Source organism: Phocoena phocoena, chromosome 2 (genome assembly GCF_963924675.1).
Source record: "Phocoena phocoena chromosome 2, mPhoPho1.1, whole genome shotgun sequence".
NCBI lineage: Eukaryota > Metazoa > Chordata > Mammalia > Artiodactyla > Phocoenidae > Phocoena > Phocoena phocoena.
Window position 1 is genome coordinate 146396357 of NC_089220.1, and position 21251 is coordinate 146417607.

The window sequence follows — 21251 nt, forward strand, 5'->3', positions numbered from 1 at the left end:
TCTTATCCCCTAAGTAGTTCTCCCCCACCTTCTGCCTTAACATAGACCCCCAGCGTCCTTGCCTGGACGACCGTGGTACATTTTCCCGCCATCTGCCACCTCCACGCTGCCAAAGTGACCCCTCCCTAACCGAGCGCCCGGCACTCTGCAGCTCCTGCTCCCAGCCTGTCCAGCGTAGTACCCCCTGGAGTCATTACGCAGGACGTGTTGACGCCCCTGTGTGCTCCGGGCTTGGTGCTGCTGACTCTGCACTGGACAGATCAGCCTGTCCTCGTGGGCTCAGCAGTCTGGATGGGGGAGACAGACATAGACAGACACGCAGCTGTCTGCTGTCGGAGGTGATGAGGTGGTGAGGGCTGTGAAGGGGAGGTGGGGGCCTGAGCAGGCAGCCAGTCAGCTGAGAGCTCAGTGACCTTGAAGCAGGGGTGGGACGGAGGGAGAGAGGGAGCGAGCTCTGAGGCTGGTGGGGGAAGAACGTCCCAGGCCTCTGTGGGACAGCCCTGGGTCGGGGTGTGTGCGGCTTGTTTGAGGAATGCAGGTGGCCCACAGGGCTGGAGGGGTGTGAGCACAGACAGGGCTTCCTGAGAGGAGCCAGGGCTGCCCAGCGGAGGGCGGCTGACCTGCAGTTCACACTCTCAGAGCTTCCTCCCAGCCTGGATCTCCTGGTCTAGGGCAGGGGCATGGCGCACACTCCACACTACGCTTTTGAACAAAAACGTAAACGTGTGAAGAATGAGGAAGACTGCCCAGATGATCAGGCCCCGGAAGAGCTTGTGGTCCAGCTGGGGAGTGTCCAACGGGGCTGTTCAGAGAACCGAGGGCAGTTCATCAGCTGACGCCTCTTTGAGAAGTAGGGTTACCTGCCTTGTGAAAGGATGACTGACCCTCTGAAGTCCTGGACAGTAAACAACCACGTTCCTCGATGTAGAAGGCTAGTCAAGCTGGTGACAAAGGCCACAGGTCTAAGGTCATGTCTGATCAATCTGTGCTGATTCTCACTGCTTTTCCCTGCAGGGCCGTGTCCAGCACAGAGCTGCCAGCGCTGGAGAGTGCGTGCAAGGCCATCATCAAAGAGCAGCAGCCTTTCGAAAGGTTGGAAGTCAGCAAGGAGGCCCTGCTGGACCTGTTTAAGGTGATTTCGTGCCGGGAACGTGAACAATATTTAACACAGACGACTGGTTTTAACAAATAATTGGCCACTGCTCACCAAATTGTTCCAAACGGGTTGGTTGAATTTTTAATGCAGACATAGGTAGGTGAAGGCCCGGGGGAATAGTTTCATATGTGTGTTTTATAAACCTGATTAATTCTGAGTGTTGTTAGTACTCCGGCTATTGAATTCAACAATATGTATAATACCATCTATTTATTCTGGGTTTTCCTCTTTTGTTTGGGGTTTTCTGCTAATTTTTTTTTTCACATCTTTATTGGAGTAAAAGTGCTTTACAATGTTGTGTTAGTTTCTGCTGTTCAACAAAGTGAATCAGCTGTATGTATACATATATCCCCATATCCCCTCCCTCTTGAGCCTCCCTCCCACCCTCCCTATCCCACCCCTCTAGGTCATCACAAAGCACTGAGCTGATCTCCCTGTGCTATGCAGCAGCTTCCCACTAGCCATCCATTTTACATTTGGTAGTGTATATACGTCCATGTCACTCTCTTACTTCATCCCAGCTTCCGCCTGCCCCCCTGCTGTGCCCTCAAGTCCATTCTCTACACCTGTGTCTTTGTTCTTGCCCTGCCACTAGGTTCATCAGTAACGCTTTTAAAATTCCATATATAAGCGTTAGCATACGATATTTGTTTTTCTCTTTCTGACTTACTTCATTCTGTATGACAGATTCTAGGTCCATCCACCTCACTACAAATAACTCAATTTCATTCCTTTTTATGGCTGAGTAATATCCCATTGTGTATATGTGCCACATCTTCTTTATCCATTCATCTGTCGATGGACATTTAGGTTGCTTCCATGTCCTGGCTATTGTAAATAGTGCTGCAGTGAACATTTTGGTACATGTATCTTTTTGAATTAAGATTTTCTCTGGGTATATGCCCAGGAGTGGGATTGCTGAGTCATGTGGTAGTTCTATTTTTAGTTTCTTAAGGAAACTCCATACTGTTCTGCATAGTGGCTGTATCAATTTACATTCCCACCAACAGTGCAGGAGGGTTCCCTTTTTTTTAATTTTTACATGTCCTCAGAATTTTATTTACTTCATATAGTTAAAATTGGAATCTTCGAGAGCAGTGCTGCCCAATAATGAGATCCACAAATCTGAGCCACATATGTCATCTTAAATTTTCTGGTAGCCACCTTTTAAAAGTAAAAGAAAGATGAAATTAATTTTTATAACATTTTATTTAACCCAATAAATCAAAAATATTGCTTCAACGTGTAACCAACATAAAAAGTAATTAGTGAGCTATTTTATTTTCTTCTTTTCACATTATGCCTCTGAAATCCAGTGTTTTGCCCTTGTGGTGCACCTCATTTCAGATCAGTTGCATTTCATATGCTCAGTAGGCTCCCGTCCTGCACGGCACAGCTCTGGGCTCTCAGCTCTTTGTATTCCCACAGTCTCAGCACCTAGAACATAGCAGATGCCCATTCAGTGTGTGTTGAAAAAAATTAACATTTTTTCCCACTTAAACATTTTGTGTGATAATATGTAAATGTATTTTTCTTTGTAGTACAATAAATTTAAATGCCGCATCCTGAAGGAGAAGATTAACACGCCAACAACCACAGTTTACAGGTAAAGTGTGTGTGAGTTTTAAACACTGCTCAGTGGTACATCTGAAGGCATTAACAGTAGCAAGTCTGTCTTTGGTGGGTGGTCTGTTTGTAAATTCGCATGGTTGGTATAGTACTGCTGTAGGTGGGGACTCTGAAATGTTGTCACCAAAGGGGAATTGTTATTTTCTCATTTGTATTTATTAGGATGGTACTAAAAACACACATTCTGTTTTCTGTAGCAGCCTCTTTCTCCCTGTGGGTAAGACTGTGTTCTCAGGGCTTTACATTTTGGGGGACTGTTAGGGAAAGGAATTCTGTTTGTCCTCCCACATTCTTATTGAGGGACAGTGGGAGCTGTCATGGACCATCTCCTTGGGCAGTGATTCTCTGCCTCTTACCACGCTCTCCACTGCTTGGGGTCCAAGAGCATTACCCTCCAGGTGTCAGCTGGACTCACAGTGAGACAAGAAGTGGTGGGAAGCAGAGGCCAGCGGGAGCCCCTACCCAAACCACTTAGTTTTGCTGGGCATTAGGCTCCCAACCCCTTTTACTGGCAACTTGTTCAGCTGCCTTGTGGGTACTGCTCGTCTCTGTTCCTGTGTGTCCTGCTCTCTGGCTGCCTGTGACCTTCACGGTCCCATCGGAGAAGACCTGGTCCCTGTATAAGTACGACCACAAATATCCTCCACAGGGAACTTCCTTTCCACACTCAAGTACTATGGTTCTCTGACTTAATTGTACTGTGAGTAAAATTATACCCCCTATATGCACAGCTGTGTACAGTACATTTCTTTTTAAAAAAAAATAAATGTATTTATTTATTTTTGGCTGTGTTTGGTCTTCATTGCTGCACGTGGGCTTTCTCTAGTTGCAGCGAGCAGGGGCTACTCTTCGTTGCCATGCGCGGGCTTCTCACTGTGGTGGCTTCTCTTGTTGCAGAGCACGGGCTCTAGGCACGTGGGCTTCAGTAGTTGTGGCACACAAGCTCAGTAGTTGTGGCTCACAGGCTCTAGAGTGCAGGCTTAGTAGTTGTTGTGCACGGGCTTAGTTGCTCCGTGGCATGTGGGATCTTCCCGGACCAGGGCTCAAACCCGTGTCCCCTGCATTGGCAGGCGGATTCTCAACCACTGCACCACCAGGGAAGTTCTATCATTTCTTAAATGATAATATGAACACATGGCCATTTTATGCTGAAGGTGGATACCATGCTTATCTTATTTTTGCTGCTCTCCAATGACCTGATAAGATTTTGTTATTTATTACCTATAATACAAATAAGTGTCAGTATAATCATTTTAAAGTTTAAAAATAAATGAAGAAATTGAAAAGGTATTCTAAGTTTTAAATTTCTGGCTTTTAATACTTGACATTTTGGGTTTTTTTTTTTTTAACTTAGGTCAACGTTGATGCTTATTCTATCAATTGGAATGGCTTGTATTTAATTTTTTGAAAATAAATGGCTTTTTTCCTATGGAATTATTTAAAGATTAGCTTATTAAAGTCTTTCATGCTAATCAGGCATTTTTTTCCATTTCTCTGAGCATTGACTTACAACCTCCATCTTGGACAGAGAACAATACGTAAAAGCCTGGTCATTCAGAGAAATGATGTTTTCATGTTTAAAGCTTCATTGTACTTTGGTGAATAATCCAGTCCCTTTATGTATTCATTGTAATTTTTAACTTTTTAACCAATGAACTTTAAAAATACTTAAAATTGGTTGGAATGGTTAAGGAACAACTTTTTTTCTTTACTAAATTTTCCTTAAATTGGTTGACATTAAGTCACCTTCCCTCAGACCCACATTATTGGTATCTTAACTCTGCTAATGTTTCTGTACTGGGAGAAAAGTCTGCGCTTGTTAGGGTTTAGTGGTCCCTTGTTCATTATAGGTGCAGGCGAGTCCCCAGCTGCAGCCCTGTGTGCTTTAATAGCAGTGTCGTCTCTGATCTAAACCTTTGCCTAAGATTTATGTTAAGTCAGTATGCTGTTTTTCTAAACCAAGAGACAATTAGACATTTTGTCATGAAATCAGAGGGCCTTAAAACAAACAAAAACCCTTGAATTTATTTACTTTTTTTTTTTTTTTTTTGCGGTACGCGGGCCTCTCACTGTTGTGGCCTCTCCCGCTGCGGAGCACAGGCTCCGGACGCACAGGCTCCGAACGCCCGGGCTCAGCGGCCATGGCTCACGGGCCCAGCCGCTCCGCGGCATGTGGGATCTTCCCGGACCGGGGCACAAACCTGTGTCCCCTGCATCGGCAGGCGGACTCTCAACCACTGCGCCACCAGGGAAGCCCCTGAATTTATTTACATTTTAAGTAGACTTTATTTTTTAGAGCCGTTTAGGTTCACAGCAAAATTTAGAAGAAGATGCAGAGAGTTCCCATACACCCTTGCCCCCATATATGCACAACTTCCCCATGGTCAAGATTACCCACCAGAGGTGGGAAATGAGTTACAATCCATCTACACCGATGCTTATAGCGTGCTTCACTGTTGGTGTGCATTCTGTGGGTTTGGTGAAGTTTATTTTTAATGTAAAATATCAACTTAATGCATTTTTTATAACTGTCATATAATTTTGGTTTTGAAAATTAGTGTAGAGCAGGGAAATGGCTATCTGATTTTAAGACAGTGAAGGTTTTTAGGAGCCTTAGGGTGTGACAATGAAAAGTGGTGTCTCTGTCTGCACAGTTTCTTTCCAAGGATTCTGTGGCTTTTGAATGTGAGCGAAGGAGGGAAGGCTGGGATCTGAGACTAGGTGAATTGCCTCTTTCCTGCTCCTTAAATTAAAAATTCATTTAAATTAAGTTTTTCCTAAATTAAACATTGCCCCAAAACATAGAACATGGTTTCTAATGAATAGTCCCAAAAGCTATAACTGTGCCTGGGCATGTTTTAAATATTTTATTACAGGTGTGGTCCACTAGTTGACCTTTGTAAAGGCCCCCATGTAAGACACACTGGAAAAATTAAAGAGATAAAAATTTTCAAGGTAAGTATTGATTTTTTCTTAATATAGTAAACTTAAGATGAACTAGATATTCAATAATATCTTTTATAACCTGAACACCATGCCTCTTAGAAACACTACATTCATATTTGATTTTTATATGGGCTTCTAAAAATAATATAATTTTTTAGAATTTTGGTAATTAGAACATTATATGTAGCCTTTAATTGTTTATCATTTAGCCTTACTATACGTGTTACAGTGCATTTCTTTTTCATCTATATTACAGTATTGTTCTGCATACTGTTGTTTTCTTGAATTGCCCTAATGTGAACAAGAATGTTTATCTGCATGTAAGAATAACGTACTGTAGGAAAAGGAGAAAATAAAGGGATAGAGTGGTATGATGCAGAAAGCGCGCTCTGGAATCAAGAGGCCTGAGACTGACATCACCGTCCTGCCCTTCCCAGACCTTGGTTTTCTCACAGATGGAGGAAGGGTGATGACAGTCAGCAAGGCTGGCCTTCATGTCCCCACACCTCTTCCTCCACTGCCCTCTCCTGGGTGATGGACTTGGTGCTTGGCCTTCCCTCATTTCTACACTTTCTTTCTCACTTTTCTTGCCTAGAATCCACAGCAGACTGAGTACATAATTTACTGATTAATGGTATAATTTGGGCTGGGAAGGTTTAGTTAGAAACAATTTAAGATTCCAAGTCTACAAAAACTCATCTTTAAGTAAGCTATGCTGATGTTAGGGTGAGGAATTGTGTACAGTCATCCCTTGGCATCCACGGGGCAGTGGTTCCAGGATACCCGGCTGATACCAAAGTCCGCGGTAGCTCAGGCCCCTGGTATGAACCAGCTGTACATATTTCAGAGCAGTTTTATTTGTAACCAAGGGTTTGGTGTGTTTACCCAAATCTCATCTGATGTTTAGAATTCTTCAACATATTGGGAGGGTAACCCTGAAATGGAAACGCTGCAGAGGGTCTACGGGATATCCTTTCCTGATGGCCAGATGATGACAGCCTGGGAGAAGCTGCAGGAGGAGACCAAGACCCTGGATCACAGGAGGATTGGGAAGGTGCGCCGCGCTGAGCGCTGCTGAGCTGGCCTGCGACCGCGTCTCAGAACTAGGGTGTCTTAAAACTAACATTTCTTCTTCTCCTCCTCTCCTGTCTTCTGTTTTGCTGGCGCTCGTGGTTTGCTGCTGAGTTTTTTCACGCTCCTACCCCAATGTCTTCTAACATCTTTCCTTCTTGTATTTTTTATTAGATTTAAACAATTGCACCTTTCATTTTTATCATGATATAAAAATAACCTTTTTTAAAAAATTGTGTATACTTGATAATATACTTTGTATTTGGGAAGCAGAGCAGAAACAAAGAAGATCTGCAAGAAGGCAGACCTTGGTTTAACTCTCAGTCCTGCCACATAGGAGCTGTTACACGACAGGCCAGGCACTCGCTGTGGAGCTCCATGCCCTCGGCTCTGCTGGGTAGCGTGCAAAGTGGCATGAGGACGGACACTGGGTGGTGGTGGCCACCAGGGTGGGCTCTCAGCATGACGGCCATGCTGATGTCACGTCACTCAGAGCCCACCTCCAGCCATGTCTCCCCATGAGATCCGTACTCCAAGGTGCCGAGGAGGAAATCAGCAGTAAATACTAGGTGAAATAAAAGCCAAGTTCAAAGCTAAGTAACCATAAATATGAGTTGTAATTTTACATGTGCTGTTACATGTAGTTAGATTCAAGTACAGTATTGAGGGACTTTGGAATGTCAATATTAGAGTCGGAAATAACTGAGTATATGTTTTATTCCTAGTGTATCATTTGTATACAGTAAATGTTATGCAGCGACAGTGAAAATGAAATGCAATTATTGTTTTAATCTAGGAACAAGAACTTTTCTTCTTCCATGATCTGAGTCCTGGAAGCTGTTTCTTTCTTCCCAGAGGAGCCTTCGTTTATAATACACTTATGGATTTCATACGAGTAAGTTAATTTTTAAAATATTCTATACTTATTCAACTCCATTTTACATTTTACTATTTTCTCTCATCGTAAAATGGCCAAGCATTTCCATTAATTTTATTTTAATAATACTAAGAATTTTGAACCTCAAAGAGAAATGCCACATTGTGCCTTCAACTGAAAACATTGAAACAATTTGTATTTTCCCTAAATATTTACATTTATACTTGGACTTCATTAAATGTACCTCTTGTCCATGTAAGTTTCTGGAACACGTAGGATACTAAGATAAACTTCAGACCAAGTGTGGAACTCCCTCTGAGAGAAGGAAGGAGGAAGGGTTCTGTGTGGCACAGAACTGTGAAGTTTCATTGCTTCTCAGGATGTGATCCCTGGACCACTGGTGCCCCCTGCCATTGTTTATTATGTGACTCCTAGGTGATTTGGCAGCTCCAGAGCAAAGAGTGAAAAAACAATTTTGTAAAATAGCTACTTGTACAATAGGACAAGTTCATAGAGTAGGAAGTCTTCATTAGAACTATGTAGATGTTGTGCAGAGGTGACCCAGGCAGACTACTAGGATTACTTTTCCTTTCTGTACTTTCTGTGTCTTTCCTGTAATTAATAATTACCTAAAACTTTCATTTCCTCACTTTTCTATGTGCCCATCACTAATTCATCCTCAACTTTCTATCAAAACTCTGAAACTCCTTGCAGTGTATTCTGATGATTCAGGTAATCTCTAAGTAAAATTTTTTTCTTCACATTTGGTCCTCTCCCTCCAGAATTGACTTGCTGCTAAGATTCTTGACAACTGATGTCTTAAGACTTCTTTTCGTCATCGCCCTGGCTACTCCCCTCCTGTCTTTCCTGTGCTGAGTCCCCTCTCCCCTGACCCATGTCTTCTTCTTCCTTGCTGGTCCCTCTCGTTGGGGGGACCACCTTCTGCAGTGCCTTCCTGAGAAGGTACGTGGCCTGTACTGGTTACTCTCTGACTCGCTTTCCTTCCTTTTCTTCTCGGCTGTATGCCTGGAGGCTGACCTCTGTGGGCTGCATGCCTTCCACAGGGATTGGCCACTGCTTAGCCATGGGAGGAGATCAGAGAGCAGGGAGGTAAGACCTGGAGAGTCTTTGAAGGGTGTCAGACTTTACCAGGTGGTAATGGCCATCACAGCTGCTGTTTGGGGTGTTCTGTCTTTGCTGGAAAATCAGCACAGCCCCTGGCACCTTGAACTCCCTGGGTTGGAGGTGGAATGTGTGGAGAATAAACAGGATGCCTCTATGGTGGCTTTAAAAGAATCTTTTATCTTTTATAGATGCAAGATAGACATGGCTGATGATCAGGCCCAAGGCCTGATTGTATGGGTTGTAGTACTGTACAGTCATTTACATACGTAAGCCCAGTGGTCTCTTCTGCTGAGGTAAGGGCATTGGTGGGAAGGACGGGGGTCTCTGAGGCTTCAAAGGGGAATGGTTGGCAGACACAGATGAGGTGAAGAACTCTGAACCTCCAGATATCCGTGTCTGAGGAAATCGGCCTTTCCATGCAAAAAAGAAAAACCTCTCAGAGACTGCCTTCTCCTGGTTTCCTGGTATGCAGTCTTGCCTCTTTCCACAGCTGATCATTTTCTATTCTATGCTGGATATTGTATGTAAACATACCTGCAGAGGCTCCGGGTGATGTTTTCTCCCACTTGAGCAGTTACCCATCGCCTAGATGGAAGAAGCAGCCCTCAGTGCAGAGACTGAGCTCAGTCAAGGCTGGGCTTGCGTTTGGATGGGACACAGGCTGCCCTTGTGTCTGGGGCCTGGCCCCCGGGGCTTCCAGCTGAGCGTCTGGTGGCTCTTTATGTCTTCAGCCCCCAAAGGCTGGAGGATAATCAGCTCTGCCCTTTGAATATGTTTTGAGTGCTGAGTAAAAGGTCTGCCGAGTCTCCTCTGGTTACCACATCAGCGCAGAAGCTAATAACTCATCTCGGTACAGAGGAGGCTTCTCAGGTGTAGCCCCTCAGGTAGAGTTCCCATCAGTGTAAGACCTGTGGACTAAACTGACAGGTTACCTGTGGGCCACCCCACTCCCCCCACCCCGCCACATTATAAAATGATGATGGAGGAGTAGGAGGCCGGGGACATTCCCACTCAGGAAGGGATGGGTGCAGAAGGAGGTGCTGGGGTTGGTGATCTGTCGAAACCCTGATTCCCACCCGTCTTCCCAGCTCCAAGGTCAGAAAACGCTTGTTATTCAGGACTCAGTTCTCTTCCCTCTGGGCCCTGGTTCCGAGTCAGCCTCCCTGCCTGTGTGGACCTCTGAGCAGCTTTCTCAGTGTCCCCGGCCTGATTCCTTCTGTGAAGGTTGGGGTCCAGAGACCTCATTTCTTCTCGTGCTGTCTCTGTCCCTTTCAATCCCAGCTAGTACAGTTCCTTTAAGAGTTGGGGGGCGGGGAGCACTTTTACATACAGTGTTTATAATCAACGCTTAGATAAAAGCCATCCCTGCGTCTCTTTGTGGGACAGATTCTTCCCTACCCAGGGCTGCCTGGGAGGCTGCTGGGAGATGACACTTAAAAATGTAAAAGGCTCGGGCTTCCCTGGTGGCGCAGTGGTTGAGAGTCCGCCTGCCGATGCAGGGGACACGGGTTCATGCCCCGGTCCGGGAAGATCCCACATGCAGCGGGGCGGCTGGGCCCGTGGGCCATGGCCGCTGAGCCTGCACGTCCGGAGCCTATGCTCCGCAACGGGAGAGGCCACAGCAGTGAGAGGCCCGTGTACTGCAAACAAACAAACAAAAAAAAAAATGTAAAAGCCTCATCTTTAACTGAGTGTACAAAGCGCAGTCCTAAGACTCTTAAAGCCCCATTGGGTACTCAGCTCATTCCGAGGTCTTTGCAAAGGGCAGACAGCTGCACCCTTAAGATTTTACCTTTGTCCTCAAGAGTCTTGTGACTCTTTTGCTGAGAAGGTCTGAGGGTGAGAAGGTTTTATTTTTGAATCCGGTAGGTCTTGCCACCTTTGTATTTCCTCTAAATTTGTCTCAGAAACGTAATAGTGCTCTCTCTAGTTTCTGTCTTCTTGTATTTTGTCACAGGCAGTTAGAAGTCGGCTGTCCCTTTCCACGTTCTGCCCGGACACCCCCAGCTAAGTCTGTGAGTTCTTTGGGGACTCTTTCTGTTTTCCGTGTTACCTGGGGTGACAGGGTTACCAAATCTCTGGCACCACCTAACAAGGGTCCTCTTTTCTTCAACTTCCAGTAACATTTTCCTCCCTATTAGTGTTCAGCTCGTCACAGACAATTTCTTTAAGGCCCTTCTAGCTCTGCCCACCACTTGGCCCTAAAGCCACAGCCCCCTGTTTTAGGGTTACTGGTGCAGCAGCACCAATGGCCAGTGCACATTCTGTTCTGGTTGTTTGTTCTATCGCAGCCTAGAAAACCATCCTGAAACTGAGTAGCTTAAAACTGCTGATTAAAACTTCTCTTTCATGGTTCCAAGTGTTAGGCTCATTGGGGTTGTTCTTGCATTAGGTCCCTTATGTTGTTGCAGGAAGGGGAACCCCTTCCAGAGCCCAAGAGTGGGCTCTTGGCTAACACTTGGAAATGAGTTGTCCAAGAAGACACATGTGCTGACAAAGCAGGAGACTTTATTGGGAAGGGGTGCCCGGGCAGAGAGCAGTAGGGTAAGTGAACCCAGGAGGACTGCTGTCTACGTGGCTCGAAGTCTCGGGTTCCATGGTGATGGGGTTAGTTTCAGGTTGTCTCTGGCCAATCATCTTGCTTGGCCCATATTTGGTGGCTCGGGGTCCTTCCTGGTGACATGCGCATCTCTCAGCCAAGATGGATTCCAACACGAGGGTTTCTGGGAGGTTGGCAGGACATATTACAGACTGGCGTCTCCTCCCTTCTCCTTTCAGCCCCTCCTGAATTCTCCCCGTTAGTTTTCAGTGGCAGCACCATGTTCTTTACCAGGACCTCCTGCTGTGAGACAACACAGGCAGGCGCTTATCATAGTGCCTGGCCAAGGCGGGCGGTTTCGGTCAACGGTTCCCTAACAATATTATTCAGCGGTTCCCTAACAATATTATTGCATTCGGAGGGAGGCTACTGATTGAAATATAAGTTACATTCATTAAAGTGGACAAATCTGAAGCATTTCACATGTGCTCATCTACCAGCCACACTCAAATCAAGACCAAGAACCTTCCATCTTGTCGTGTGTCCTCTTGGGTCTCTTCCCGGTTGGTACCTGCCTCCCCTCCCCTCCCCTGAGATCATCTCTATGCTGATTTTGGTTACCATAGATAAATTGCCCCTGGTTTTAAACTTCATAACATGGAATCGTAGTATTCACTATTGTGTTTCTGGCTTCTTTTGTTCAACTTAATGTGTGAGATTCATCCAAGTTGTGTGTATTTTGATTTATCCCATTTTATTACTATAGTACAATCTGTTTATTTATTCTCCTGTAGATGTACATGTAGGTTGTTTCCAGTTTGGGGCCATTACATATGAAGCTACTCTTGATCATGTCTTTGGTGCTCCCAAGAACCCACTTCTCTTGGGTATTTACTTGGGAGTAGAATTGCTAGGTCCTGGGGAAGTAATGACAAACTTTTTAAGAAAATGCTGAACAGTTTTTATGTAGTTGAACCACTTACTATTCCTTCTAGGAATATATGACTATTTAATTCTTCTACACTGTTAAAAACAAAATGCAGCGAAGTAAATTTGAAGAACTAATTGGCTTTATTCAGAAATTCAAGAATCAGCAGCAGTAGGAGGGGTTGTACGAAATGGAAGGTTTTTATAGGTAGAAGGAGGGGAGGGGGCGAGAAGGTGTTAGCAAATGAAAAGAAAGGATTACTTCAGGCAGGCTGTCTTCTACTGGGGGAGGAACAGCAGGGTCTTTCTCAGGTAGTTACCTCACCAGTGCTGATCAGGACATTTAAGATGGGCTGTTGTAAAGGTCACATCTCTGTGGGGGTGGGGTTGAAACTGTCTTGGTTTCCTGTCCTGGGGGTAAGTGACCCCATCTGAGGCTTGTTATTTCTTTTTTAACACTTGGTATAATGGCACTCTTTTGCATATCCCTGATGGATAGTGATGTTAAGAATCTTTTCATATGCTTATTAGCCACTTGGATGTTCTCTTTTGTGAAGCTCCTGTTTAAATATTTTGCCCATTTAAAAGTTTGGGTTGTCTTTTTATTATTGATTTGTAGGAATTTTTTTCTATATTCTAAATCTGAGTCCTTAGTTAAATATATGTAATAAATATATTTTTTCAGTCTGTGGCTTCTTGATTTATTTTTTAATGATGTCTCTGGACCAACACTTTTTATATTTAATGAAGTCCAGTTTATTACTTTTTCTTTTCTGCTTAGTCTTTTTCACGTCCTGTTTAAGAAATCTTTGGCCGACTTCAGAGTCATGAAGCTATTTTTCTTTGTTCTGTTTAAAAACTTGTTTGCTTTCACACTTAAGGCTATAATTTACCTTGGATTCATTTTGAGGTTCTGTGCTTATCCAGTAACTTCAGTACCATTTATTACTATAGCAGAATCTTTGTCCTAAACCAAATCATCGCATATATATTTTTTCCGGGTATTTATTCTGTTCTTCTGATCCCTTTGTTGTCTGGCCTTGCATCAGTACCACACCGCTTTGATTACTGTAACTGTATTTTAAGTCTTGGTGTCAGTAGTTTAAGTTCATTAATTTTATTATTTTTGTTCAGGATTATTTTGGCTATTCTTTGCATTTCCATATAACTTATACAAGAAGCTTGTCTATTTCCTAAAAAAGGAAAAAAACACTGCTGAGATTTTGATTGGAATTACATTCAATCTATAGATTAATTTGCAGATAATGGCAACAAACAATATTGAGTTTAACAATCCATAAATATGTAAATCTTGTCAACTCATTTAGATCCTTATTTTCCCTCAGCAATATTTTGTTATTGCTACTTTAGAGGTCTTAACACATCTTTCATCAGATTTATCCCTAGATATTTGATTTTGTTAATGGAAACAGCAGAAAAAACACACAAAAAATGCTCAACATCATTAGTCATAAAAGAAATGAAATTTTCAATGGAAACCCTAAAATATAGAAGACAGGAGCAATACCTTAAAAATGTGAAGCCAAGAAATCTATATCCAGCCAGAGTAGTCTTGCTTCTATTCTCCCGTAAAGTTTCAGCTTTCCCAGATCTGCTGAGGCTGCTGCTCATGTGCTTTCCAGATTCGTAAGTATATAGCTGTCATCTCCTCTCCTGTTTCTCTTTGGCCTTGTAGATTTATGCTTTTATTAAAACTCTGGTATTTTAGTGTGATTTTGGAAAAGATCTGTTTAAGTGGAATCACTTTAGTGTTTATAATGAAAAATTACTTAAGAGAATTTCTCTATGCACTGATATTTAGGTGCTATTTCCAGTGGCCAAATCACAGGTGCAGGTGGAGATTCAGTACCTTCTACGGTATGAAGTTATTACTTCAGGGATGAAATATGCTTTTTAATCTTCAGAATAAGCCTTCAGGATTTCTTCAGATCATACTGAGCTATAGACTGGTCAGTCATCATGACTTTGCTCTTTCTCAGACTTGATTTTCTTTACTCTTTAGAGAAAGAAATTGATGATATGGATTCAGATATATTTTTCCCCAACTTTTTCTTTTGAAAAGTTCAAATCTACAGAAAAGTTAAAGAGCAGTGCAGTGAGCATACATGTGTCCTTCATCTAGATTCATCAATTGTTAAGTTTGCCAATTTGCTTTCTCTCTCTCTGACATGTATGTGCATGTGAGAGAGACAAAACAATATATATATATATTACACACATATAATATACAGAGATGAGGTGGTATACATGCAATATATGTATACATTTTATGTATAAATGTAGCAGTTGTTTTTTACTAAACTGCATAAAATAAGTTGCAAACATAATGACACTTGCCCTCATAGGGCATAGTTTAAAATCGTTTCCAAACACTTCAACAAAACAAATTCCTAACATGATTGTGTCCAGAGTGGGTTAAAAAAATCTATCAATTACTATCTCCTGAGCTTAGCTTTAAAAGTAACCTCTAGTAAAAAGAAACCAAAACACAAAAACCCCTTTAATTTCTGGGACCTTGTTTTTTTTGTTTTAAATTTATTTATTTATTTATTTGATTTTGAACTGTGTTGGATTTTCATTGTTGCACACGGGCTTTCTCTAGTTGTGGCGAGCGAGGGCTACTCTTTGTTGCGGTGCGCAGGCTTCTCATTGCGGTGGCTTCTCTTGTTGCAGAGCACGGGCTCTAGGCGCGTGGGCTTCAGTAGTTGTGGTGCACGGGCTTAGTTGCTCCGTGGCATGTGGGATCTTCCCGGACCAGGGCTCGAACTCGTGTCCCCTACGTTGGCAGGCAGATTCTTAACCACTGCGCCACCAGGGAAGTAGCTGGGACATTGTTTAATCTGAGTATATGGAGCCATCTGACTTAACACTAAATAATTACTGCCATTCATAGTGACCTATAATTTTGTTGAAATTTTCCTATTTGGTAAAAACAAAGGTGAAGTAAAGAAGCTTAATGGATAGCTGAGACCCAGGCTCTTCACAACTGGACTGAAAAGATGCTCAGCTGAAGAGCGACAAATAATATATCCCTGTCAGTGATGCAAAACTGTTCTTTGTAGTAATTTTGAAATAGTATGTTTTATATTTTTTTTAATTGTATAAAAATATATTTTTACTTAGCTAAAGTATGGTGATCTAGGTTTGTGCCAGATGCCCATTAAATGATTAACAAATGTTGAAACTCTAAGAAACACTGAACAAAGATCATCAGATTGATAACTTGAAGAAAAAGAAAGCAAAGTTAAAGTAAAAGAAGAACTCTGCTTGAAAACAAGACTCTCTTTTCCTGACCCCAGTGCTGGAATGAGGGAAGCTGTTAATTGATAGGGAGGGAGCAAAGCCAGCTCCTGACTCAGTAGATAACAACCGCTTAAAATATTACAAATTCAAATTCCCAGCTTTAGTTCTATTTAAAACTAAATGGGTCAAAACTGTAAATAACATGGCACTCAGAGGCTTATTGAGTTATAAAATTATTCTACCTCTTAAGTAATAGAACATAAACTCCTGGGCGTCCCTGGTGGCGCAGTGGTTGAGAGTCCACCTGCTGATGCAGGGACACGGGTTCGTGCCCCGGTCCGGAAAGATCCCACACGCCGTGGAGCGGCTGGGCCCGTGAGCCATGGCCGCTGAGCCTGCGCGCCCAGAGCCAGTGCTCCGCAATGGGAGAGGCCACAACAGTGAGAGGCCCGCGTACCACAAAAAAAAAAAAAAACAAAAAAAAACAAACTCCTGCTGTTTATCTGGAATGTACAAGGATTTGGGAGTTTGTAGTTACAAAAAGTTTATATGTATAGTATTTCAATTACTAATTCTCAAAGAATTAAAATATTATACACTATATACTATTATACTATAAAATAAATATACTTACTGTGAAAATTATACTGAGCATACACTAATCTTTCTCATGATCCATAAATTACCACCCTTGAAGCCAAGGGCATATTAACCATGAATTAATGTAAGACATAATCCTTAATTTAAAAATCTTTGTTCATAGTGTTATTTGCCTGGAGTTGTGACCTGTCCCAGTAGATTTTAACTTCGTGTGTGCATCTCTTTTAGGAGGAGTACCACCGACGCAGCTTCATGGAGGTGCTCTCCCCCAACGTGTACAGCAGTAAGCTCTGGGAAACCTCTGGACACTGGCAGCATTACAGTGACAACATGTTCACCTTTGACATTGACAAGGACACTTTTGCCCTTAAGCCCATGAATTGTCCGGGGCACTGGTGAGTATTAAAAGTGAAGCAGATCTGTGCCTATAAACGCATAGCAGACTTCCTCACAATTAGTCTTTAATATTATTTTGCTTTTTGGAACTAAGTGATTCCTTTAATCTGAAGACTGGTGGTTAGAAATCATCTTTACCAAGTTATTTCATTCTGGAGAATAAATTTACTTTTTAAAATATGTTTGCTCTTTGACAGGTGTGGGATGTTAGCTGGAAACCATTTAGTATTTTGTGCTTCTCAGAGGATAATGTTACATATCAACTTTATAAATTATTTCTCTTCCTAATAGTAATACACTTCAAATATACATATTTGCAGAACATCTAGTTCTTACATACTATTTGGGTTGATTGTAACAAGAACAGTGAGGGCAAAATAAATGACTGGATTTCATTGATTCTAAGATGGCTTTACCCCTGAAATTGGGACACATCTTATAATTGGTATCTTAACATTATGCCATAATTTAATTAATGGTTATTTTCTTTCTTAGTGATGTATAAAATAATGGTACATCTTACAATCAAGGTTGTCTTAGAGTCTGTGAAAGAATGTCATTATCATATAAAGTTGCATGGTATGCAAATACAACCTTGTAAGAGTAGCAGATTTTACAACTGGAAGTGAACAGATACAATTCTCCACAAAAAAATATCCCAACTATTGTAGCTTTGTATCATCAACTACATAGTTTCAGGTAAATTTACCTTAGAAGGTAACTACTTAAAACAAACCTCTGAACATTGAATAAAGCTCTTTGCCCTTTTCAGTAAAGAATGAAAGAAGTTCAACTTTATGATGACAGCATGTAAAAAATATATATTTATCTTTAATTTTCTAAAAACTGTTATGTAAATATTCTATAACCTCGTTTTAAAAACAGAAGGTGGGGCTTCCCTGGTGGCGGAGTGGTTGAGAGTCCGCCTGCCAAATAGGGGACACGGGTTCGTGCCCCAGGCCGGGAAGATCCCACATGCCACAGAGCGGCTGGGCCCGTGAGCCATGGCTGCTGAGCCTGCGCATCTGGAGCCTGTGCTCTGCAACGGGAGAGGCCACAACAGTGAGAGGCCCGCGTACCGCAAATAAATAAATAAATAAAAACAGAAGGTGGAGGCTAACCTTGTGCTTTGCATTCTCTAAAACACTTGTATTAACAACTTCTTAACTCAGTTTCCCATTGGGTACCAGTTGAAGCTGTGATTTCAATAGAATTAGAAGAGAGCTGAACACAAGTAGAGAATGTAATTTTGTATTTTCATGTCTCAGAACAAGGAAGAGAGGACCACAGTGGCCTAGTGGTGATGGGATATGGGAGCCAGGGGTGCTTCCTGCAGAAGAGAGGCCTTTCATTCAACAGAGAACATTAGCCGAGTGTTTCCAGTGCTGAGAGCTGGAAATGCAGAGGTGATTCAGATGCAGTCCATTCCCCCTGGAGCTCATGAGCAGAGTGGGGAAGGAACAGATATATAGACACTCACTTATAAAAATAGCAAGACCAGTGTCAAAATTGTGGCAATTCCAGCTGTTCTTGGAGCCTGAGGCAAGCCTGACTAGCCCTTCTGGGGGACTGTCCAGGGCTGCTTCATTTAAGAAGTAGCCTTTGAAATGGATTGTAAACGGTAAGTGGATATTCCCTGGGTGAATGAGAGTAGGGAACAGCATTCTGGAGAAGATAAGAGGGTTCTTTCTTAGAGTGTGCAGTGATGTAAATTCAAGGTTCACTAATTCATGGGAGAAGAATTTTTGTAAAATCGGTGATCTAAGAACCAGAATAAGGTGTTTACAAATCCTGAGGCATTTAACTGTACCTTATTAACATCTAGATCATTACATAATCTTTTCCATGCTAAGGAAAAGCTGTGTGCCATTGTGTTTTTTCTAGTCTGATGTTTGCCCATCGTCCACGATCTTGGAGAGAAATGCCTATTAGATTTGCTGACTTCGGAGCTCTTCACAGGAATGAGCCATCAGGAGCTTTGAGTGGCTTGACCCACGTCAGGCGCTTCCAGCAGGATGACGCTCACATCTTCTGCACTGTGGAGCAGGTAAACAGGGACACGGGGGAGGCGTGGTCAGCATAGGTCCGGTGTGCTACCTTGGACAGATCGCTGAGTCTTTCAGAGTCGCTGTGAAATGTGTTGTTCAGTCTAGTCTCTGAGGGCCCATCAGCTCCAACATTTTGTGATTCTCTAATTTGGGTCATAGATCAGTAATCTCATGACATGAAAAAGTTTTTTTCAAACATAATTTATTTTATTATAAAGGAACATAATTCTCTGAAAATTTGAAGTTCTGTTTGATGCTATTTAAAAATTTTTAACAATCAGTCACTGACAGAAATCAAAAGTAAAGACAGTTTTATTATTATACATTGGAACATAAATCACATTGTTGTTTATCTATTTTATCTATCTGTAAAGTAGTGTGTGTCTGTTAATCCTAAACTCCTAATTTATTCTCCCCCTTCCCTTTCCCCTTTGGTAACCATAAGTTATTTTCTATGTCTGTGAGTCTGTTTCTGTTCTGTAAATAAGTTCATTTGTATCATTTTTTAGATTCCACATATAAATGATATCATGATTTTTGTCTTTCTCTATCTGACTTAACTTCACTTAGTATGATAAACTCTAGGTTCATCCATGTTGCTGCAAATAGCAATATTTCCTTCTCTTTTATAGCTGGGTACTATTCTATTGTGTGTGTGTGTGTGTGTGTGTGTGTATATATATATATATATATATATATACACACACACACACACACACACACACACACACACCACATCATCTTTATCCATTCATCTGTCCATGGATACATATGTTGCTTACATGCCTTGGCTGTTGTAAATAGTGCTGCTGTGAACATTGGGGTGCATGTATTTTTTTGAATTAGAGTTTTCATCTTTTCTGGATATTTGTCCAGGAGTGGGATTGCTGAATCATATGGCAACTCTATTTTTAGCTTTTTAAGGAAGCTTCATACTGTTCTCCATAGTGACTGCACCAGTTTACATTCCTGCCAATGGTGTAGGAGGCTTCCATTTTCTCCACACCCTCTCTAGCACTTATTATTTTGTTGACTTCTTGATGATGGCCATTCTGACTGGTGTGAGGTGATACCTCATTGTAGTTTTGATTTTCATTTCTCTAATAATTAGTGATGTTGAGCATCTTTTCATGTGCCTGCTGGCCATCTGTATGTCTTCTTTGGAGAAATGTCTATTTAGGTCTTATGCCATTTTTTGATTGGGTTGTTTGTTTTTCTTGACATGAAATTTATTATTATTTTTTTAAGTTTCCTCCAATTTTATTAACTTAAGTACATTAAGTGGACTGTTTTAAGGGGGTTGGTGGAATTTTGGATGTGTTTGTTTTTCAGTATTGCCTAGAAGTTAGTGTTTACTTTTTCAGGTTTTCATGTTAATTCAAATTAAAATTGTCATGCAAAGGACCACTATCAAATGGTTTAACCTCATAGACAGTTATAGAACCCTCCAGTCAATAACAGCAGAGTACACATTCTTTGAGAGTGCACACAGAACGTTTACCAAGGTAGACCATATTCTGGGCCATAAAATGAGTCTCAATAAATTTAAAGGGATTCAATTCGTACCAAATATGTTTTCTGGCCACATGAAATTGAAGTAGAAATCAATAACAGAAAGCTATCTGGAAAATCTCCAAATATTTGGAAGGTGAATCATACACTTCTAAATAACCCATGTGTCAAATAAGAAATCAAAGGGAAATTAGAAAATATTGTCCAGTTAACCCTTGAACAACACAACAATATCAATAAAAACCAAAGGCTGGTTCTCCTAGAAGATCAATAAAATTCATAAACCTTTAGGTTTTGTTGGAGAAAAAAGAGAAGATACTAATTAAAAACGTTAGGACTGGGGACTTCCCTGGTGGTCCAGTGGTTAGGATTCTGCACTCTCACTGCATGGGGCCCAGGTTTGATCCCTGGTCGGGGAACTAAGATCCCACAAGCTGCATGGCCCAGCCAAAAAAAAGGAAAGAAAAAGAAAAACAAATATTAGGACTGATAGAAGTGACATTACTACAGACCCTATAGATATTAAAAGGGTAATAAGGCAATATTATGAATAAGCTTATGCCAGTAAATTTGACAAATTAGATGAAATGGACAAATTCTTTGAAAAACACAAACTACCAAACTTTACTCAAGGAGAAATAGATAATCTGAGTAGCCCTGTGTTTATTAAAGAAATTGAATTAATAGTTAACAACATTTCCACAAAGAAAACTCCAGGCCCAGAAGGAATCACTAGTGAATTCTACCAAACACTTAAAGAAGAAATCATACCAATTCTACTCATCCCTGCCAGGCATTAACAGGGATCTCCCTGCACTCACCCCGTAATGTCAGTGGAGACTAAGTGGGAGCCTGGACTTCCACCCTCACCTGGAAGTCACAAGGTGCCTCTTCCACTTCCTGCTTGAGTGGAGAGACAAAACTTCTACCACCACTCCATGGTAATGAAGCCGTGCACCCTGGAGGTTGCTAAAGGCCACATGAGGAGCAGTACCAAGATACCCCTGCCTCTCCCAGCTGAGGTGTTATCAGAGGAAACCTACTAAGGTGCAGAACTCCTACTTACCCAGCAGTAATGAGGAGCCTCTGCCTCCCTTGCGGTCCCCAGTGGGAAACCCAGACATCTGCTCCTACTTTGCAATAACCAGGCAGTACTGCTCC

The 21251-nt window shown here is 42.0% G+C and overlaps 1 protein-coding gene across 2 annotated transcripts in view; it reads left to right on the plus strand.

The window, feature by feature from the left end:
- The window catches only part of TARS3 (threonyl-tRNA synthetase 3), a 52515-nt gene that overhangs the window by 13263 nt on the left and 18001 nt on the right, over nucleotides 1–21251 (plus strand). For both annotated transcript variants that reach the window (XM_065872480.1, XM_065872479.1), the window contains exons 6-12: nucleotides 1015–1132; nucleotides 2698–2762; nucleotides 5662–5740; nucleotides 6639–6785; nucleotides 7599–7697; nucleotides 16363–16529; nucleotides 18415–18577. In XM_065872480.1, the coding sequence (XP_065728552.1) occupies nucleotides 1015–1132; nucleotides 2698–2762; nucleotides 5662–5740; nucleotides 6639–6785; nucleotides 7599–7697; nucleotides 16363–16529; nucleotides 18415–18577 (838 nt within the window). The remainder of the gene's footprint in view (nucleotides 1–1014; nucleotides 1133–2697; nucleotides 2763–5661; nucleotides 5741–6638; nucleotides 6786–7598; nucleotides 7698–16362; nucleotides 16530–18414; nucleotides 18578–21251) is intronic.